Source organism: Vicugna pacos, chromosome 1 (genome assembly GCF_048564905.1).
Source record: "Vicugna pacos chromosome 1, VicPac4, whole genome shotgun sequence".
Taxonomy (NCBI): Eukaryota; Metazoa; Chordata; class Mammalia; order Artiodactyla; family Camelidae; genus Vicugna; species Vicugna pacos.
In genome coordinates this window covers 82,890,676-82,912,653 of record NC_132987.1, presented here as the reverse complement: position 1 = coordinate 82,912,653, position 21,978 = coordinate 82,890,676, and the positions used below count along the sequence as shown (strand labels likewise).

The window sequence follows — 21,978 nt, the reverse complement described above, 5'->3', positions numbered from 1 at the left end:
GCGTATTTCCTTTTGCATTTTTTAATATTTGGAAATATAACACTTGGAGTGTGTCCCCTGAAAGTCATGGTGTACCCAAACAGATCTAATAATCTATTTACCGGGTTGACTTTGTGTAATTTCTAGGCTTGGTGATGTCACTGGTTTCAAGATAAGAGTTTGCAGTTCAGTGGGAGCTGAAAGAAGAGGGTGTAAGTTGTCAAAGTAATTGTGGATAATTTATTTCACAGGATTTAGACAAAGGTAGCAACATGTAGGTCTTCAAAATTGCAGGGTATGGAGAGACATGCAGAATACGAATTATTTAAAACAGAAATTGGCAAATTTTGACCCTCTCCAATCCAGCCCTCTTCCTGGCCTGTGAGCTAAGAATGGTTTTTACATCTTTAAATGCTAGAAAAAAGTTAACAGTGATATTCTGTGACATGTAAGACTGGTATGAAATTCAAATAAATTTTTACTGCAACAGAACCACACCTACCAACTAAGATTCAAGGCATATTTACTTATCACTTATATCCTGGGTTTGGTTATCTTCAAGCTCCAATAGCAGAACTGAGTAGTTGTGACAGAAACTGAATGATCTGCAAAGTCTAAAATATTCACCATCTAACTCTTCATATTAAAAAATTTACTGATTTGCTGATCCCTGATTTTCACCATCCTTCTAGAAAAAACAAGAGCCTATTTGAAAAAATTAGGTTCTCAGTGACTACTGTTATCTGTATCTAAATTCTCACAAGGGCTTTCTAAGAGTTTCCTACAGCTGATTTCATGACAGTAACATCAACAAAATGTTCCATATCATCTGGTAGTGTTCTGTTCTGTGTTCCAATTTGACCACCCCATTGGGTATCCTCAGTAGGTGTTAAATTATTTGGTTTTATTTTGCTGTTCTCACCATTCCATCCACTAATTCTAATCCTACTTATTTCAAAGCCCAACTATTCTCTCTCAGCCCACACAGATCCTTGACTCCTTCAAATATTTTCTCTATTTTTTAACCAAACAAGCTGCTTTTGTATAAGCAAACTGTCTTATATCTAAGAAAAACTCAAGAACTGGTTTTCTTCACAATTATATTGCACTTTGTTCAAGAGGTAAAACATGCCCTTACTTTTGATCTCCACCTCTGTTCCACACCCCATGCCACTCAACTGCTAATATGGTGCTGGGACCACAGAGGGCAAGAAAATGTCTGTTTACCTAAGCCAAAGAAAGAGTGCTATTTTAAAAAGACTTGCATGGAGCAGAGTGATCAGAGAACTGAATAAGATACATCTTTTGTCAGAGAAAATCCTTACGCATTTGACCACCTTAGAGATTTCCTCCAAGAGTGAACCTTCTGGTCAATAAGCAAGCGTAGAGGTGCTAACCACTCTATGCACCTTCTCTCTTAGAGGGCATGGAGGTGGGAGGTGCCAGTTAGCAAGCCACAACACTTACTTTTGGGACACACCTGCAATGGGCTGGAAGGACTGTTTAAACCAAAATCATTCGATTTTCCTGGTTTCAACTCTAAAGCTTTGAGAAATTTAAAGCTTGGCAGAAGGATATTTTCCCCCACGTTTCAAAATTAAAAGAAGAAAATCTTGAGCTGCTATTGTATTTGTAGGTTTGGAAACCATCAACAGCAAAGTACAGGGACCAATGTTTTCTAAAATATTAGATTTTCTTGAGTTTATTGTCTAAGTTTGAAAAATTTTATTTTAACAAGCTAATTTGTTCCTTATCACTGAGGATTTTTAGACCAAAATAATAACAAAATTTGATAAAGATATAGATATTAATATGTGTAATTAGATACTCAGAGAGATTCCTCCTTAGTACAAGTTCAGAACCAATGCTGAACTATAAGTAAAAGCCACATGCATTGATGATGAGGAAGCCTATAACTTCTGTTCACTAGAATTGATACTTTCGGGAAGCAACTTTTTTTTTGGATAATTAAATTTAACAAGGAAACTTCATTCCTCAAAATAGGAAGAGAATAATGAGACTATCACAAAAATCTGATAGAAAGTAAGTTGCTCAGAGAAATTTCATTGTACTTAATTATCATCATTTTACAGATCTAAATACCAACTATTTAGCGCAACAGTCTGGGCTTCAGACTCTTCACTGAATCACAAAATAAAATGTTAAAGGGGGTTTCATGGAAGATAGATATCCTCAGCTGAATCCAGGGACATCTGTTAAAAACAACAGGTAGCACTTGAATTAAGACTCCTGACTACTTATAAGACGAAGTACGAAACAGAATTACAACAGCAGCCTAAGGAAGCAGGAGCCACTCTGGCCATGACAGTGATGAAGCGGCTTTTTAGCAAGTGGAAAAGCATTTAATGAGGTCACAAAAATCATTACCTAATGTTGTTTCTGGAGCTTCAGAACTATGAACAACAGGTTCAAAGCTTGTAGCAGGAACTATCCAAAAACAACATGAGCACAGGAAAGTTTAAACACTCACAGAAAGTCTTTAACTTTTCTTTCAAAATGTTAGCTCAAATGACAAGCAATTTTTTTTAAACTTTTGAATTCACAGAAAGCTGTCTCTGTAGCTAGAAACAATTCCTTGCAGAAGGTAAGCACAACCTTTGAACTCTGCTATGAATCTCAGTATCATCAACACGAGGCTTTCCTAGGAAGGGTGTTTGATTTTCTGGTTCTAATAATGAAAGCTTGGTTTGTTCAGGCGATATACAGGAAAAAAAATATGAAAGTAATGTTGCATTTCTTGGAAGCGGAAAAAAATAACTATGTTTATGTACTCTTGGCTATAATAAATAGATTACATACATTTAGATGTAGATATAGCCATAAATAACCAAGAGTGATTATGCCAATCTTGCTATAAATAAGAGACACCAAGAACCTCATCCAGGAAGCAACTCCTAACCATACCTCAATGCCTTGACTCTTAGGGAACATGAAGGATATTACTGCCCATCAGAGGCATTGCACTGGGACAGACTGCTAGGGCTCATCCCTCAAACCATGGAATACCACATTTACCCAGTTTGGTCTGAGATGCTTCAGGGCTTGGTGTGGTTTTAGGTCTGGGACGTGGATGGCGAACTCGTGATGTTTTAGAAGCTGAAGGAAGAAATGCTGGATTACTCTAGTGAAGGTGGTTTTGGAAATAACATTCTAGATTATCTAAACTATGTTACATTTTCTTGAAATTTAAGGCATATATTTTTAAGATTCAAATACTTTATCCTATTTTGTTAATGCTTTTATCACTGAAGATTCTTGAGAGGTAAAACTCACACATAAAAGAATCTTGTAAATCTATAACTTTAAGAAAGGTAAGACTATAATCAAACCGTAGGTGGTTCACACTAACAAATTTAAATATGTCAAAAAATCCATGGTACTATAGAAATTGTTATGATTTAGTAGAGAGTACAAAGACATTACCAATTTGTTTTAAATTCAGCTTTAAATGCGATCACAGTTTAGGCGAAAGTATGTGACACAAATTCAAATCAAATTACATGGTAGACAGATATTCTGTCCATGCTTTCCTTTTAAAACCAACAGGTAGCTTCTTTTTAGAATCTTCAGTACTCTTAATAAAAAGAAAAATAAAGTTGAAGAACAGCAAAGGATGATCAGACCGTCTTATGAAGCTGGTGATAATGTGATTATGATGATGATGGAATGGGTTGACAATGAGCAGGAGAAAAAGTGTTGAGGAACATAGAATATCATTACCTAATGTTGTTTCTGGAGCCTTGGTTCTAAGAGTGACAGGTTCAAGGACTGTAGAGAAAACTGATCAAAAATAATAAAATAAATGAGAGATTTTAAAAACTCATTTGAAGACTAATTGCAGATACTAACTACTATATATAAAACAGATAAACTACTATATATAAAAGATAAAATAGGTCTACTGTATAGCACAGGGAACCACATTCAATATCTTATAGTAACCTATAATGAAAAAGAATATGAAAATGAATATATGTATGTATTTGTATGACCAAAATATTATGCTGTACACCAGAAAATGACACATTGTAAACTGACTATACTTCAATAAAGTCAATTTTTAAGCTTCAGAACTGAGAGAAAAGAGACACACACTTGCTCTTTGCAAATTTGACCAAATTGTGGCCACTATCCATTAATCTCATAAATAAACATAGCATTGCACCTTGCTCAGTACTTGGTCAGCAAGAATTGTAGATGTTTGACTAGCTGACTCTTGCTAGTATAAAGATTCTGATGGACAAGTCTTTTATACATTTATATAATATATACTTTCCTAACTCTACTAGAAAATGCATTTATCAGTCTACTTATGCTTCTATGCAAGTTGAGATAAATGTCCACTATTTTGTCTACTATTTCAACACTCATGTGTATAATAATGAGTTCATATGTTTGGACGGATAAGGAGCAATGTGACGAATAGAGTGTGGTCATCAAAACTTCAAAGTGGCCCCTGATTCGATAAACGTAAAGAAACTCTGTCAAGCCCTGTTAGAGAAGGAGAAAGAGTCAGCCTACTCTCTCGTGAAAACCCATCATTTAAGTGTTCAAGACTTAGGCACACTTAAATACTTGACCATTAACTAAAAACATCATTCCCTGAAACAACAGATCCACAAAAATAATCACATAGATTCTAATCTGATAAAAAGTAACATGATCAAAGAAACATGGTATTATCACAATTGATGAGGAAAAGGCAAGTGATCAAAATAAGGGATAGATGGAAATTCACGTTTGGAAGGAAGCTTAAAATAGCCAGTGTTGTTCTAACAAATGTACATGATCACATGATATAATGTTGAGCAGTTTCCTGGCAGTTGGACATCCTGAAATTAGTATATACCCAGTTCTCTTAAGCTCAACAGATAACTTGACACAGAGCTTAGCATAGCTGCAAGATGAAGACTGCAATGGAATGACAACAGAGTATAGAAATGGTTTTAAGGTGCAGGAGAACTTGTGGCTACAATGGTATGACAATGAGCAGGAAAAGCACTATTTGAAGATTTCTGGAGCTTCAGTTCTAGGAGTACCAGGTTCAAGATCTGTAGTAGGAACCAGTCAAAAGCAATAAAATAAACACTTGTGAAAAGTCAGCAAATTAAATCTCACCAGTAAAATATTGCTTCAATAGGTATGTAACAATCTGAAATTTTTTTCTGAAGTTACATACTTATTTAAAGATTTGTTCACCTAAAGCTAGGTAAATGTTCTTTTATGAGACAGTTTCATAGCCTACACAATCTGGTAAATATCTCAATAGAATCAACACAACATTCTCCTAGGTGTCTAAGCACCTAATTCCAGTCACTGTAGAAAACTGACCTAGGAAACTTGTTTAAACATCTTACCAAATATATATTCATATAACTGTTCTGGCAATTGTTGGCTTTTCTGTAGAAGTTTTAAGATAAAAGGACGTTTAGTTTTCATCACAAGAAAAAGATATATTTCTTCTATTTCTTTAATTTTGCATCTATATGAGATGATGGATCAAACTAAGTAAAGTTACTGTGGTAATCATTTCATGACGTATGTAAGTCAAATCATTGTGCTGTATACCTTAAACTTCTAAGTGCTGTATGCCAATTAGATATCAATAAAACTGGAAGAAAAAAAATAGCATGTCTAGAGAAGCCTAGATAAAATAGCTTTTATGTTTGAAAGGAGGCATAGAAAAGAATTAAGCAAAGTGAACCTGGTAGAGCTTGTTGAGAACTCATATTTGGAAACAGGCTGAGACCTTGTTTGAGGCAAAGTTACTCAGCAAATCAGGATAAGGAACATCTAGTGTATGGAGCCCTGTAGAGCAACTCTCTGCCCTAATCATAAAAATGGGCACCCTGTATAGGTGGGAGAGACTGTCACAGGAGAGACCACTGATGCTTCTAGGGTCAGGTGCAGACTTCTGAGTCATACCTTCAAGGACTTTCCTCAGCTGCTCTAATGGACCCTTCCAAACTCAGCACTACCATCATCACTTAGAAGCAGAACCTCCCTTGTGCAGAAGCCTGTCGTCTCTGGTTGGTCTCTCTACCTCCTTTCTTTCTTTCTCTGTTCTCCATGATTTTAAGACTCAATTACTTTCCGACTCTTTATTCCCGTCCTTCACAAACTTTCCTCTCTTTAAGCTCAGAGATGCTTACAACGCCCGCAAAACACAGCTCAATTTGTGCAGACATACTGCCTTGGTTCAGTCTTTAAATGTTTCACATCGGGGCAGGTTCTGAATCTAATGATACTACAGACTGAGAAGTAAACACAAGCTGCCTACTTCTGTGATATTGTCACAGCTGTCGATGGGCTGTGGGATGATGGAAGGCACTGCATGTTTGTTTCTTGAAACAAAAACACTTGGTTCCATTTAAGACACTTTGTCTTTAAGAATGGAATGAAATAAGAAAAAGTAAAAAAAACACATAGTAAGAGAGTAAGTCCTTAAGGATAAAGCACAAGGTATTCAGCTGCCACACAAGTCTCCACCATCATGTTTTCCTCTGCGACCTCATTGTGGGAGGCAGCAGCAGATCACTTTGTGAGCTTCCCCGCAGACGGCTCACCGGGGCTATCACTCTCACTACCAGCGTCAACCCCAGACTCCCAAGGGCTGCAAGGACTCACTCCTTTAACAAGAAACCCACATTTACCCAGCTTGGCTTGAGGTGCCTCAGGAGTCGGTGTGGTTTTAAGTTTGGGACGTGGACGACGGGTCCGTTTTGATGTTTTAGAAGCTGAAGAGAGAAAACCTTCAGTTACTATGGAGTCGGTAGTTCAGAATCTATGGGTAGCATGATATGTGGCTCTAAATAATATAACTTACTACATTTCCTCCTATTTTAGGAAATGTGGCTTATAGACTTTTTAATTTAAAGCTTTCACCCTTATTATAATAGTATATATATATATATTTACAATTGAAAGTTCATTGGGAGTGAGTCATATATAAAAGTAAGTTACTTATTCAAGAAGTGAAGAATCATTTGTAGAACTCTTCTTTGAATAAAAAAGATAAGAATCACTTCTAATATATTTTGGCAGTGGTGATAGCCAGGTACAAACTCTTTTAGACAGTTTGCTAAAATCAGACCATGTAATTAACTAAAATGTCAGTTAAAGAACAAATACCACATGGATAGTTAAAAAAAAAAACAAAACAGTAGACCTTTAGATCCACAAAGAACCCCCCTGACAACATAACAGTTATTAGAGTCAAGAGAACTGCTTTAGAAATCCAGCTTTAACAAAACATTGGTTAAGAAACACATAAGATGATGAAAGCAATTTCAGATGGTTACATGTACAACAGTTGACCTGAGTTAGGTTCATGCATGGCTCTCTTAAAAACAAGGGATGCCTTATTTTAAGAGTCAGAGTCTTCAGTGCTTTTAGGATGAAGAATATAATGGAGTGACAATAGAGGAGGAGGATGGAGCTTATGAAGCAAAAGAACTTGTAGCTATGCTGTTGATGGAATGAACCTGACAATGAGAAGGAAAAGCACTTACTGAGAATCAGAATGTGTTATTACCTTTTGTTGTCACCCAAGCTTCAGTTCTGAACGTAACAGGTTCAAAGTCTGCAGTGGGAACTGACCAAAAGTATTATAAATAAGCCAAGTGATTGTTTTAAATAAAAGAAAACTCAAAACATTTACTTCAAAAAGAATCTCAAGTTTCTAGTACTACATAGCAACTTTTAAAAACAGTTAAACTAGAAAAGTAAACAGCTGATTTCCTAAAATTTGGCCATACCTAAGTCAGGTATCTATTTTCTTATTCCTCCATCTTTGATTATTTGATTGTAATTAATAAGCCCAAGTGGGATCTGTGGTTATTGCTAAGAACTTATCTTTGGAAAGAGACTGAACTCCTTTTATATCATCTTTTATCATAAAATACTTTTTGAAGACAAAAACCACCTTTTAATTTAAGAAATATAGATTAGGAATGATAAAGTCTCACAGAGGAGCTTGATTGGGCAAAAAAAGGTTAAGAACTGGTGCTCAATTTGAATGGATAATGAAGGAAGGTCTCACTAAATCTGAGATGCACAATTTAATCTTTCAATCTTTGGTACCTGTTCCATATTAACTAGCAAAATAAGAACATATTATTACCGAAATAGAAACAAAACAACAAAATATTATGCAAGTCGGAAAAGGGTAGAAACACAGATGGGCAGTGAATGGATCCTCTTGGCCTTATGAGAGCTATTAATGGCTTTATCTGTCTAGACAGAAGTAGATCTGTGCTAAGTTTGAAAACCAGTTTTACTACAAGCACTGCTGCAATGAAACACAGAATGGCACTATTTCAAATAGGCTACATGGCAAATAAGTGTCCTGAAGTAAGTTCCTGCAGGACTTGTTCTATGAAAAACAGCCAGTAACTTATGAGTTTTCATAATTTTAAGAGGAAAATAGATGAACGACCACAAAGAATAAAAGCACTGTCACACGAAGCAAGGTGAAACCCTGGGTCTGACAATAAGCAGGATGAAGCTTGTTGAAAACACAGGGTCATTACCTAATGTTGTTCCTGGGGCCTCTGGTCTAAGAGTGACAGGTTCAAGGTCTGTGGGAACTGACCAAAAAATAATAACAGTAAATCAAAGAGATTTAAAAATACATGAAAACTTAAAACATTCACATCCCAACAAAACTTGCTTGTGTATCATCCTTTCTACAGAAACAAAGAAACAAAAAATAATTGAGAGAAAGAGTAGATGACTGTTCTTTGAAGATTTGGCCAAACTATAGTCATGATCAATCTTAGGCTTAGCCTTGGAACTATCTCGACAATCTTAAACATGAAATTCTCCTAGTTTTTAGCTAATGGATTATAATTAATATGGAAAACTCTATCCTGGAAAATATTTTTAGGCATTTACCTAACAGTGAGAAAAGAAACTCTCTTTAAAATAATCTGATCAACCTGTACTTCTGTAGAAGCTGAAAATGAGCACTTACTGCTTTCAAGTAAACATGGGCACAAGAGACAGTGTAAGTTTGAAATAGACATAAGAATTACTGGTTGAAGTAGACTCTGCTGATCTTGTCAAGAATTCATCTATGGAAAGAGTCTGAGACCTCTGCCCAAACCATGGCACATAAAAGAGCAGGATAAAGATGGTTACTCAGGCTGTAAAACTCAGTAGAGCACCTCTCTGGCCTAAGACCAGAAAAAGTGGAAATCAAAGACAGTTGCTGTCTCTGTGTCAAACCTAAATTCCTGAATCAGGTCCTCAAAATCCTCTTTCAACTGGTCAAATGGACCCATCCCAATGCAGCATCGTCAACGGCCATGTTTTGACCACCTAAAGTAGGACAGTCTGTTCTGGGCACCCCCCTCCCCAGCCCCTAACCACCACATGTCCTGTCCTGCCCTGGTCCACGTTTCCCTCCACTCATTCAAATTCTGTAGTGGGCCCCAAGTCCAAGGTCCAAGTCCAGTCCACTTCGATCTTTCCCTTCGTATCATGCAAACATATTCTCAACGTTACTGTTTTAGAACTAAAGTAAGTCTCCTACAGCTAGCACATCACCCACAGTTGCCAATATTGGTCCAGGAATATGCAAGGGACTTACAATTTGTTTATTCACTTGAACTGAATCTACAGGCTCTGCTAAAGAAGTTTTACCTTTAAGATGCAAGTGGAATTCGACAGTAAGAAATATACTACATGTATATCAAAGAAGACTCTCACATGGAAAGAGTAAGGTATTCTGGTACCAACTGTATTTCATCCAGTCATATTCTCCCAGACACCTGGGTAGAGGAGACATCACTGATGCCACCGCATGACGTCATGCTTAGAGAGAATAAGAGCTTGGCACTGCTCTGGGTTCTCACTGGGACAGGCTACTAGGGCTCACCCTTAAACCAAGGAATCACACATTTACCCAGTGTGGTCTGAGGTACTTGAGCGCTCCAAGTGGCTTTAGGTCTGGGATGTGGACAAAGAGGTCTTTGTGATGCTTTGGTAGCTAAAGAAAGAATAGCCTTTGTTATTCTATGTCTTATGGCTCCGGATGCTAAAGGAGAGGTTTTTCCAAACCCTATTAGATTTTTCAAAGTTCCATGAAATTGTAGTTTAAAAGTTTCACTCCTTTTATGCCAAAGCATCTTGGTTTTATCAGAGGGTACTTTGGAGGCAAACTCATGAATATAGTCAAGTTACTCATTCAAGGCATGAAAATTAGCACTTGTAATGAGATACGCATAGAACTTCCTCATTGGGAAAAATGATTAAGAAGGAAGACTCAGTTCTGGTGCAAGGGGAGGGGAAGAAAGGGTCACACTAAGGAAAAGGCTTATAATTTAAAATTTCAGAATTGGATAATTTCCTATCTATCAAATTAGTAGTAAAATACATCAGTACGTAAAACACCAACGAAGAAACAAACATACCATGCAAACAGTGTTTTAAAAGTCTAGAAACTTAGATGTGCAAAGGAGCTTAAGAAAAGCTATTATTGCTGGTCAGCTTAGGTCAGAAATAGATCCCAATTTGCTGCAAACTCAGCTTTAATACAAAACACTGTTCAATGAAGCACAAGACAACGTGACAATGTCAAATGCGCTATGTGGCAGGTAAATGTTTTGAACTCAGCTCATGCCTGCTCTCGTAAAAACAGGAAACTTGTTTTTAAGAGGCTTCCGCACTCTTCAGATGAAGAAAGTGACTGAACGGCAATGAAGGATGGTCATCGCGTGAAAGAGGAAAAGCCACATGATGGGGGTGGAGACTTAATGGACCAGACGAGCAGCAGAAGTACCAGGGAGGGGCACAGGGTCATTACCTAGTGCTGTCCCAGAGGTCTCCGTTGTAAAAGTAACAGGTTCAAGGTCTGTAACAGGAACGTAATAAACAAAAGAGTTCAATCTTTAATGTATGAAGAGCCATAATGTTCACTTCAAAATGAATCCTGCCACTGTAACACTGCCTCTAGAATAACCTTTAAAATTTTTTTGAATGAAAGGTGTTAGGGACTCAGTTGTGTCTCCCCAAAATCTGTATGTTGAAGCCCTAACTCCCAAGGTGACTATATTTGGAAATAGGGCCTCTGAAGATGCAGTTAAGGTTAAATGAGGTCATAAAGGTGGGGCCCTAAGCCAACAGGACTAATGTCCTCAGAAGAGGGAGCAACACCCGGGATGTGCATATGCAGAGAAAAGGCCAGGGGAGGACACAGTAAGACGGTAGCCACCTATAAGCCAAGGAGAGAGGCCTCAGGAGAAATTAAACCTGCTAATACCCTGATCTTCCAGCCAACAGAGCGGTGAGAAATAGATTTCTTCTGTTTCAGCTCCCTAGTCTATGACATTTTGGTACGGCAGCTCTTGCAAACTAACAGAAAAAGAAATCAATTGTTTTGCTCACACTTGCCCAAACTTCAGTAAGGATTTCTTCATCTTACGAGATAGTAATTACCTTTGGTCTCTGTTTAGCAGCACAAGAGGAAAACAGTTCCTGTAGTTAGTACTTGATGATCTGAATCTACTGTGGTAGACTTTAGGATAATTTTAGGTATTTGCTTAAATACATTTCTAACAAACCTCAAGAAGCATATGAAAAACTAACCTATACGTCTGTGGATGCTGAATTTAAAAAATCTTCTATGCATATCAAATTATGGTTGCAGAAAAAGTTCCCAAAGAACCAAGCAGACATTACACTAATAGCCAAAAATAGCTATAGTAATCTTGCTGAGAAAATTCAGCTTTGGAAAGATCTTGAGACTTCTGTCCAAACAAGAAGACTAAGTAAGGGGCAGCCGCTCATCCTGTGGCATCCAGTGAAGCATGTGTCCACTCTCAGTGCAGCAAACATTATCCAAGTGTGGGAAGAAGAGGTTTCTGATGCTCATTAAGAATAACATCAATCTCATTCAACTTCCCACATTGTCATTCAAATGCATCATCCCAACAAAAATGTTTTGCCTGGCACTTAGAAGCAGCAGGAACTCTGCCCACCTCCGGCTGTATGCACATACATCCTATTATTTCATCTTTGCTCACGCTCACCTCTCCAGTTGTGCAACTTCTGATATGATTTCAAGGCCAAAACTCCTTCCCTGATGTATTGAAATCCATATTGATTTTACCTCTTTAAGACCTGCTATAGAGGTGTGAGATGGAAGAACTTGGGGCCCCTAAATCGCCAGTTAGGCAAGAACTATAGGCACCCATTTTGGATTACACATGAGTTAGAGGTAAAATATTACATACTGTCCGTTTGAAAAAAGGATTTAACAAGTCTAACATTTAATGTTTAGGTACCTAAGAAAAATCTTTATTTTTGAAAACACACCCTGCCATATTTTCATTCTCTAGGCTTTTCATGCAGTAAAATAATTGTGCTCAACTATCCTGCACAATGAAAAGTGTAACACATCCCCCACTACCTAGATTCAGAGAAAAGATTATGTCTCTTCCAAACATGAACTCCTTGTGAAGCCAAAAATCATTTCACGATTCCCTCACTAGCGGTATGTGGTGGTACATTTTCAACCAGTGACAGGCTACCAGGCTCCTTAAACCAAAAACCCTCCTTTGGTCTGGTGTGGTCTCAGCTAGATGTGGGCTTGGTATGGTTTTAACTTTGTGTTGTGAATGATACGTTCATTGGCATGTTTTTGGAAGTAGAAGATAAACTTTAGATACTTTAAAGCTTAAGCTTCTGCAAATTATAGGTTTTTGAAAAAAAATCTTCTTTAAGTTCTCCAAAACTTGATCAATTTTCCTTAGTTTGAGGAAATGTATCTTTATAGTCTGCAAGTTTGCCTCTACCATGCTATTGTATCTTCCTCTGTTATTGAAGGTATTTAGGGGACAAAGTTGACATATAAAATGAAGTTATTAATTCAGATAGCCAAGAATGACTTTTATCACATCCTAGAGTTCCCTGACTGCATTTAAAAGGGTAAGAATCATTTCTAAACTATAGAGGAGGATAAAGGGGAATCAGATTCACCTCAAGAATGGGGCTTACCATGAAAACTTATTAGCCTTCATCACATTATCTGTTAGAAAATTCACTAAAAATGTATTATCAAATGTTGATGAAACAACAAAAAAGTAGGCAGATTAAAAACAAAAGGCAGGTGTACAAAGAATATGAAAAGAGACTTCCCAGTCACAAACTGGTTAGCACAGATCAGGATCAGGGTTCTCCTAAACAGATAAAATTTATCTTAACAGAGAACACTGCTTGAGCTCAGAGCACTAAATAGCATGAAAAAAAATGTAAATAAATTCACAAGGCGGGTAAATATCCCAAACTAGCTCCAGAGCTGGCTCCCTTTAGAATAAGAGGTAACTTGTTCATGCATGTTTAACTCTCAATAATGTAACTGAACAGCAGTGGAGTGGAAAGAGCAGAGGGTTAGGCAACTAGCAGAAAAAGTACTTGCTGAAGGTCAGAAAGCAGCATTACCAAATGCTGTCGCTGGAGCCTCTTTTATAGGAGTAACTGGTTCAAAGACTGTAGCCGGAACTGACCAAAAATAGTAACAACAACAAAAAAATGAATGTTAAACATTTACACAATCTCAGAGGGAAATGGTGTATCTGCACGCAGGTACCAATTTATCCCTTAGGAGGGGCTGTCTATGTACTCAGATAACTGTCCCTGAGAAGTGCCCTAGAAGTTCTTCATTCTGTGATGATGCTCATCTAAGTAATGGACCAAAGTAGACCTACCCATCTTGCCAAAAACTCCTCTTTGGAAAGAGACCATGAACTTGGCCCATCTGGGCTCCTTAAGAGAACAAGGTAAGAGGCAGCCATTCATTCTGTGATGCAGCCGTATGCCTCTGTCCCTCCCCAAGGGAAAGTGTACCCAATATGGACACTGATGATGCTCATGTGAAACCCAAAGTTCTAAGATCAATATTAAAAATTACTTTCAACTGGTCCTATGAACCTGCTGAGCTGTAGGGGCTTCAATAAAGTACTCTGATCAGCACTTATAAGCCTGGGAACTTTTATAGGTCAGAGAAGATCCTGTCTCCCTTCACTGGTCCGTCTCCTCTAATGTCCTGTCTTTCTGATCCTATTCAACCTTCATCCTCCAGTTACCAAATTTAGTGATTTCAATGCTCAAGTCCTTCCAAACTATTCTGGCCAACCCGGACTGTTTCTTTAAATCACGAATTAAACTATGGCCCTGAGGCTAAATCTTGCCCGTGCCGTGTTTTCATACACCCCACTTCCAAGTTCAAGTGATTGTTAAAAAAAAAAGAAAAGAAAAACAAAGAGAAAAATATGTGTCAGAGACTATTTGGGTCACAAATCCCCAGTATTGACTGCCTTGCCCTCTATAGACAATACTTCCCAACTCCTGCCCTAGGGCTGTACCATGAGTTATACACCACAAATGCATCACCCTGCAGATAAGTATTTTAAACTAAGTTCCAACTTGACTCTCTTAAAAATCAATGAGTTGTTATTACTCTTCAATATATTAAACAGTAACAGAATGACAATAGACAAGAACACAAGAGTCTTGTGAAGCAGGAGAAGATGACGTTATGACGGTGATGAAATGATGAAATGGGTATGAAATGAGCAGAAGCGGATGCTGATGGACATAATGTGTCATTTACCTACTGTCGTCCCAGGAGCCTCAGTCCTAAGAATACCTGGTTCACGGATTGTGGCAGGAACTGATCAAAAGTAATCAAAGAAATCAAAGATTTTTGTGAATGCAAGGAATGTCAGCAAAGTCATCCTACTGGTAACAATAATGCTTCTAAGGGAGGAGGGGGAGGATGGATGACACACACAAGCTGTAACACCAAGAGGCAGGAACTCTGGAGCGGGAAGGGGTGGTGATGGGGATGAGGGGGTTATCCTGGGTTCTGTCCTCCACACATAGAACAGAGCTGAAAAGAAGCCTAGACTCTACTCACTAGGTGACTAAGTCCTTAGTGAAAACAGTGGCATTTAATATATTAAGGCGAGAAACAACCTCTCAGATTGTGGTATCACAGTGGACTCGGCATCTCCAGTGCTAAGCAAAGCAAAAGCAGGGGCCTGGCTAGAAGTAAGGATCACTGAAGGCCACTGGATCACACTTGAGCTCTTGAGTAGACATCCCAGCCCCCTTTAATTCACCCTACAGACCTTACCAACAGGTGCACATCAACAAGTCAACCTCCGTCTGGGACGCCGGCTTCCTTCAGCACATTCCCTGTTTATGAGTCTTGTTGCCTCATCCTTCCACTCATCCAAATTCTGTACTAATTTTTCCTAATTATCCTGGATCTTTTCCCTCTCCAAGTACTTATTCTACTTCTAGCATAAGATTTGGACTATTTGAGACATTATCTTACATTTGTATCAACATGCTGCCTTATGCTATTTTCTACCTGTTTACAAAAGATAAAGCTTTTGTTTACAACTATAGTACAAAATGATAGGGAAAGAAAACATAATGCCTACTTCTATGTGTCTCCCAGCTGCTAATATGGTTATGAGGATACAGAAGGATTTAATAGTAAGAGTAGCTTTTACTATTAAGGGATATATAACATAAAGACCTGTACCAATTATGTGCTTAGAATTTAGGGTTCCAACTAAGGTAGAGGCTTGGATTCCTTAACCCAGAAACCACATATTTACCCAGTTTGGTCTGAGCTGCTTCTGGACGGGGTGTGGTTTTAGTTTTGGGACGTGGACGACGAGGTCTCTTTGTTGTTGTTGGTGGTGCTGAAGGAAGAAAATTTAGGATTAATATGGTGCTGATGGCTCCATTAACTTGAACAGAATTATGTAACATGGCTCTAAGCTTTCTAAAACTGGCCGGAGTTTCTTTGAGTGGAGACAGCTTTGTTACTTCCGTTTGATATTTTCCTCTTTAATAGATTGAAAGGTGTTCCTTTTAATTAAGAATACTTTAGACATTAAAAGTTACATTAAAGTTACGTTTAAGATGATTGTGAAGCTACACATTTCTTTACAGTTGCTCCCTGGGGGTGTATGGTGGTACATTTTCAGCCCGTGACAGGCTACCAGGCTTCTCAAACCAAGGACCCTGCTTTGGTCTGGTGTGGTCCCAGCTACACCTGGACTTGTGGTGGTTTTAGGTTTGTGTTGTGAATTATACGTCCATTGGGAAGTTTTTGGAAGTAGAGACAATAAAGTTTAGTTCCTTAAAGCTTATGCTTCTGCAAATATTAGGTTTTTTTAAAAAAAAAACTAAGTTCTCCAAAGCTTGGTAGACTTCACTCTGCTTCAGGAAATGTAAGTTCCTAGTCTGAAAAGTTTGCCCCTACCCTGCTGCTGTATCTTCCTTTCATATTGAAAGTATTTTGAGGACAAAGTTGACATATAAATTGAAGTTATTAATTCAGAAAGTCAGAATTGGTGTTTTTATCACATTCTAGATGTCTCTGACTGCATTAAAAAGGTTGAGAACCATCTAAACTATGGTGGAGGGTAAGGGCAGTTAGATTCACCATAAGAGGGGAGCTACTATGTAAACTTATTAGACTTGATCACATTCTCTGTTAGACAATTCACTGAAAACATACCACCTGAATGTTAACAAAAGAACAAAAAAATGAGGCAGATAAAAAAAAAGGCGGCTATACAAAGGATATGAAAAGAGACTTCCCTGCCATGGGCTGGTTAGCACAGATCATGATCAGGGTTCTCCTAAATAGATAAAATTTACCTCAACAGAAAACTCTAGTGGAGCTAACAACATTAAATGACATGAAAAAATTTTAAATAGGTTAAAAGGGTGGGTAAATATACCAAACTAGATCCAGGCATAGATTTCTAGTTTTTAAAACAATAGGTATCTTACTTTATGCATGTTTAACTCACAAGAAAAAGAATGTAACTGAACAGCAATGGAGTGGAAAGAGCAGAAGTTTGGCAACGAGCAGAAAAAGCACTTGTGGAAGGTCAGAAAGTGACATTACCAAATGCTGTCGCTGGAGCCTCTTTTATAGGAGTAACTGGTTCAAAGACTGTAGCCGGAACTGACCAAAAATAATAACAGTAAAAAATGAAATGTTAAACATTTATACAATCTCAGAGGGACATGGTGTATCTGCTCTCGGGTACCAATTTATCCCTTAGGAAGGGCTGTCTTTGTACTCAGATAACTGTCCCTGAGAAGTGCCCCAGAAGTTCACATTCTGTGATGATCCCCGTCTAAGTAATGGGCCAAAGTAGACATACCCATCCTCCCAAAAACTCATCTTTGGAAAGAGATCATGAACTTGGCCCATCTGGGGTCCTTAAGAGAAGACGATAAGGGGCAGCCATTCATTCTGTGGTGCAGCCATATCCCTCTGCCTTACCCCAGGGAAAGTGTATGGGGTATGGATACTGATGATGCTCATGTGAAACCCAAAGTTCTAAGTCCAGTAGTAAAAATCACTTTTCAACTGGTTCTATGAACCCACTGAGATGCAGGAGTGTCAATAAAATATTCTGATTAGTACTTAGAAACCTGAGAGCCTTTATCAGTCAGAGAAGCCTCTGTCTCCCCTCACTGGTCTCCTCTCATGTCCTGTCTTTCTGATATACTTCATCCTTTATTCTCTGGTTACCAAATCTAGAGTGACTTCATGGCTCAAGTCGTTCCTAACTCTTCTGGCCAACCCTGACTGTTTCTTTAAACCAGAAGTTGACAAACTCTGGCCCTGAGGCCAAAACTTGCCCATGGCTTGTTTTCATACAGCCCATTTCTATCTTTAATTTGTTGTTTAAAAAAAAAAGAGAGAAAAAAATGTATCAGAGACTATTTGGGCCTCAAATCCCCAATATTGACTATCTTGCCCTTTGTAGACAATACTTGCCAACTCCTGCCCTAGGGCTGTACCATGAGTTATACACCACAAATGTATCACCCTGCAGATACATATTATCAACTAAGTTCCTACTTGACTCTCTTAAAAACCAATGAGTTTTTTTTCTAACACTTTTCAATACATTAAGAGGTAAATAAGTGACAATTAACAAGAACACAAGATTCTCAAGAAGCAGAAGATGAGGTTATGACGGTGATGAAATGGGTCTGAAATGAGCAGAAGTAGATGCTGAAGGACATATTGTGTCATTTACCTACTGTCGTCCCAGGAGCCTCGGTCCTAAGAATACCTGGTTCACGGATTATGGCAGGAACTGATCAAAAGTAATCAAAGAAATCAAAGATTTTTGTGAATGCGAGGAATGTCAGCAAAGTCACCCTACTGGTAACAATAATGCTTTTAAGGGAGAAGGGGGGGGAGGATGGATGACACACAAAAGCTGTAACACCAAGAGGCAGGAACTCTGGTGGTGGGAGACGAATGATTAGAGGGGTTGGGGTTATTCTGGGTTCTGTCCTCCACACATAGAACATAGCTGAAAAGAAGCCTAAACTCTACTAAGAGACTAAGTCCTTAGTGAAAACAGTGGCATTTAATATATTAAGGTGAGAAACATCATCTTATATTGTGGTATCATATTCTAGGCATTCTTCATATTCTAGACATCTTCAGTTCTAAGCAGAGAAAAAGCAGGGGACTGGGTAGAAGTAAGGATCACTGAAGCCCACTGGATCACACTTGAGCTCTTAAGTGGACATCCCAGCCCCCTTTAATTCACCCTACAGGCCCATTCAACAGATGTGTATCAACAAGTCATCCTCTGGGACACCAGCTTCCTTCAGCACATTCCCTATTCCCTCATCCCTCCACTCATTCAGATTTTGTACTGATTTTTTCCTAATTATCCGTGATCTTTTCCTGCTCCAAATACTGCACTTCTAGCATAAGCATTTGGACTACTTGAGAAATCATCTTACATTTGTATCAACGTGCTGCCGTATGTTATTTTCTACTCGTTTATACCAGAGAGGCTTTGGTTTACAACTAGAGTAGGAAATGGTAGGGAAAGAAAACATAATGCCTACTTCTATGTGTCTCCCAGCTGCTAATATGGTTATGAGGATACAGAAGGGTTTACTAATGAGAGTGGCTTTTACTATTAAGGGATATATAACATAAAGACCTGTACCAATTATGTGCTTAGAATTTAGGGTCCCAACTAAGGTAGAGGCTTGGATTCCTTAACCCAGAAACCACATATTTACCCAGTTTGGTCTGAGGCATTTCTCGACGGGGTGTGGTTTTAGCTTTGGGACGTGGACGACGGGGTCTCTTTGTTGTTGTTGTTGTTGTTGGCGCTGAAGGAAGAAAATTTAGGGTTAACATAGTGCTACCGGCTCCGTTAACTCCGAGAGAGTGGTGTAACTGGGCTCCAAGCTTTCTAAGACTGGCCGGAGTTTCCTTGATCGGAGACAACTTTGGTTCTTGGGTTTCTACTTTTCCTCTTTAGTATTCTGATAGGTTTTCTTTTATAATTGGGAATTGTCTAGAGATTAAAAATTACAGTAAAATTCTGTTTAAGATCACTGTGAAGCCAAAAATCACTTCACCATTCGCTCCCTGGGAGTGTATGGTGTTACATATTCAACCAGTGACAGGCTACCAGGCTTCTCAACCACGGACCCTGCTTCGGTCTGGTGCATCTCAGCCACGCCAGCACATGGAGTGGTTTTAAGTATGTGTTGTGAATGATATGTCCACTGGGATGCTTTTGCAAGTAGAAAAAGATAAAGTCTAGTTACTTTAAAGCTTACACTTCGGCAAACTACAGGTTTTTAAAAAAACTTTAAGTTTTCCAAAGCCTAATAGATTTTCCTCTGTTTCATAAAATGTATCTTTCTTGACTGAAAAGTTTGCCCCTACCATGCTATTACACCTTCCTTTGGTTTTGAGACATTGCGGGGACAAAGTTGACATATAAAATGAAGTTATTAATTCAGATAGTCAAGATTGGTATTTTTATCATGCTCTAGAGGTCTCTGACTGCATTAAAAAGTTAGTCATTTCTAAACTAAGGTGGACAGTAGGGGGGAGTCAGATTCAACTTAAGGATGGTGCTTACTCTTTAAACTTCTTAGCCTTGATCACATTGTCTTTTAGACAATTCACTGAAAACATATTACCCAAATGTTTAACTTAACAACAACAACAACAAAAAACAGATAGACAAAAAAGACAGGTGTACAATGGATGGGTAAAGAGTACCCTGTCACAGGCTGGTTGGCACAGATCAGGATCAGGGTTCTCCTAAACACATAAAATTTACCTGACAATAGAATTCTGGTTGGGCTAAGAACATTAAGTGGCATGAAAAAAAATTTAAATAACTTAATAGGGCAGGTAAGTATCCCAAACTATATCTAGGCCTGGCTCCCTTTAGAACAAGAGGTAACTTGCTTTATGCATGTTTAACTCACAAGATGATTTAACTGAACTGCAATGGAGAGGCAAGAACAGAAGTTTGGTAAAGAGCAGAAAAAGCACTTGCGGAAGGTCAGAAAGTGGCATTACCAAGTGTTGTCACTGGAGCCTCTTTTATAGGAGTAACTGGTTCAAAGACTGTAGCAAACTGACTGATAATAATAATAATTAAAATATAAAGTGTTACACATTTAGACAGTCTCAGAGGGACGTGGTTTATCCGCACTCAGGTACCATTTATCCCTTAGGAGGGGTTGTCTTTGTACTTAGACAACTGTCCCTGAGAAGTGTCCCGTGAGTTCTTCATTCTGTGATGATGCTTGTCTAAGTAGTGGACCAAAGTAGACCTACCCATCTTGCCAAAAACTCATCTTTGGAAAGAGATCATGAACTTGGCCCAACTAGGGTTCTCAAGTGAACAAGATAAGGGGCAGCCATGCAGTCTGCGGCGCAGCCGTATCCCCCTGTTCCTCCCCAAGGAAAAGCCGACCAGGTGTGGATACTGACGATTCTTACGTGAAACTCAAAGTTCTAAGTTCAACAGGAAAAATTCCTTTTAAACTAGTCCTATGAACCCTGAGCTGCAGGAGCTTCAGTAAAAATGTTTTGATGAGCATGTAGAAGCCTGACAGCCTTTTATCAGTCAGAGAAACCTCTGTCTCCCCTCACTGGTCTCCTCTCATGTCCTGTCTTTCTGACCTTCTTCAGTCCCCATCTCCTAGTCAACCAAATCTATGGTGATTTCAATGCTCAAGTTCTTCCTAACTCTTCTGGCCAATCCGGACTGTTTCTTTAAACCAAACATTGACAGACTCTGGCCCTGAGGCCAAATTTTGTCCATGGCTTGTTTTCATACAGCCCATTTCCATTTTTAAGCGGTTGTTAAAAAGAAAAACCAAAAGAAAAAAATGTGCATCAGAGACATTTTGGGCCACAAAGCCCCCAATATTGACTGTCTTGCCCTGTAGAGACAATACTTGCCAACACCTGCCCTAGGGCTGTACCATGAGTTATACACCACAAATGCATCACCCTGCAGATACATATTATCAACTAAGTTCCTACTAGACTCTCTCAAAAACAAATGAGTTGTTTTTTTTTTAATACTTTTCAATACATTGAGAGGTAAATAAATGACAACAGACAAGAACACAAGATTCTCATGAAGCAGGAGAAGATGAGGTTATGACGGTGATGAAATGGGTCTGAAATGAGCAGAAGCGGATGTTGATGGACATAATGTGTCATTACCTACTGTCGTCCCAGGAGCCTCGGTCCTAAGAATACCTGGTTCACGGATTGTGGCAGGAACTGATCAAAAGTAATCAAAGAAATCAAAGATTTTTGTGAATGCGAGGAATGTCAGCAAAGTCACCCTACTGGTAACAATAATGCTTTTAAGGGAGAAGGGGGAGGGGGAGGATGGATGACACACACAAGCTGTAACACCAAGAGGCAGGAACTCTGGGGGTGGGAGGGGGTGGTAGTAAGGATGAGCGGGTTATCCTGGGGTCTGTCGTCCAACATAGATCAGAAAGCTGAAAAGAAGCCCAGACTCTACTCACTAGGTGACTAAGTCCTTAGTGAAAACAGTGGCATTTAATATATTAAGGCGAGAAATAACCTCTCAGATTGTGGTATCACAGTGGACTCGGCATCTC

General features: G+C 38.6%; 1 protein-coding gene across 50 annotated transcripts in view; it reads right to left on the bottom strand.

Moving 5' to 3' along the window:
• ABI3BP (ABI family member 3 binding protein) overlaps positions 1–21,978 on the bottom strand; it is a 237,934-nt gene that overhangs the window by 67,045 nt on the left and 148,911 nt on the right. For 33 of the 50 annotated variants that reach the window (XM_072966334.1, XM_072966368.1, XM_072966340.1 and 30 more), the window contains 15 exons: positions 21,569–21,628; positions 19,102–19,194; positions 18,090–18,149; positions 16,940–16,999; positions 15,633–15,719; positions 14,615–14,674; positions 13,444–13,503; positions 10,808–10,855; positions 8,532–8,588; positions 7,535–7,594; positions 6,648–6,737; positions 3,721–3,780; positions 3,016–3,096; positions 2,368–2,427; positions 102–176 (listed from right to left, as the gene is read on the bottom strand). In XM_072966334.1, the coding sequence (XP_072822435.1) occupies positions 102–176; positions 2,368–2,427; positions 3,016–3,096; positions 3,721–3,780; positions 6,648–6,737; positions 7,535–7,594; positions 8,532–8,588; positions 10,808–10,855; positions 13,444–13,503; positions 14,615–14,674; positions 15,633–15,719; positions 16,940–16,999; positions 18,090–18,149; positions 19,102–19,194; positions 21,569–21,628 (1,011 nt within the window). The remainder of the gene's footprint in view (positions 1–101; positions 177–2,367; positions 2,428–3,015; positions 3,097–3,720; positions 3,781–6,647; positions 6,738–7,534; positions 7,595–8,531; positions 8,589–10,807; positions 10,856–13,443; positions 13,504–14,614; positions 14,675–15,632; positions 15,720–16,939; positions 17,000–18,089; positions 18,150–19,101; positions 19,195–21,568; positions 21,629–21,978) is intronic. The other 17 variants (XM_072966491.1, XM_072966496.1, XM_072966500.1 and 14 more) reach the window with 13 other exon arrangements.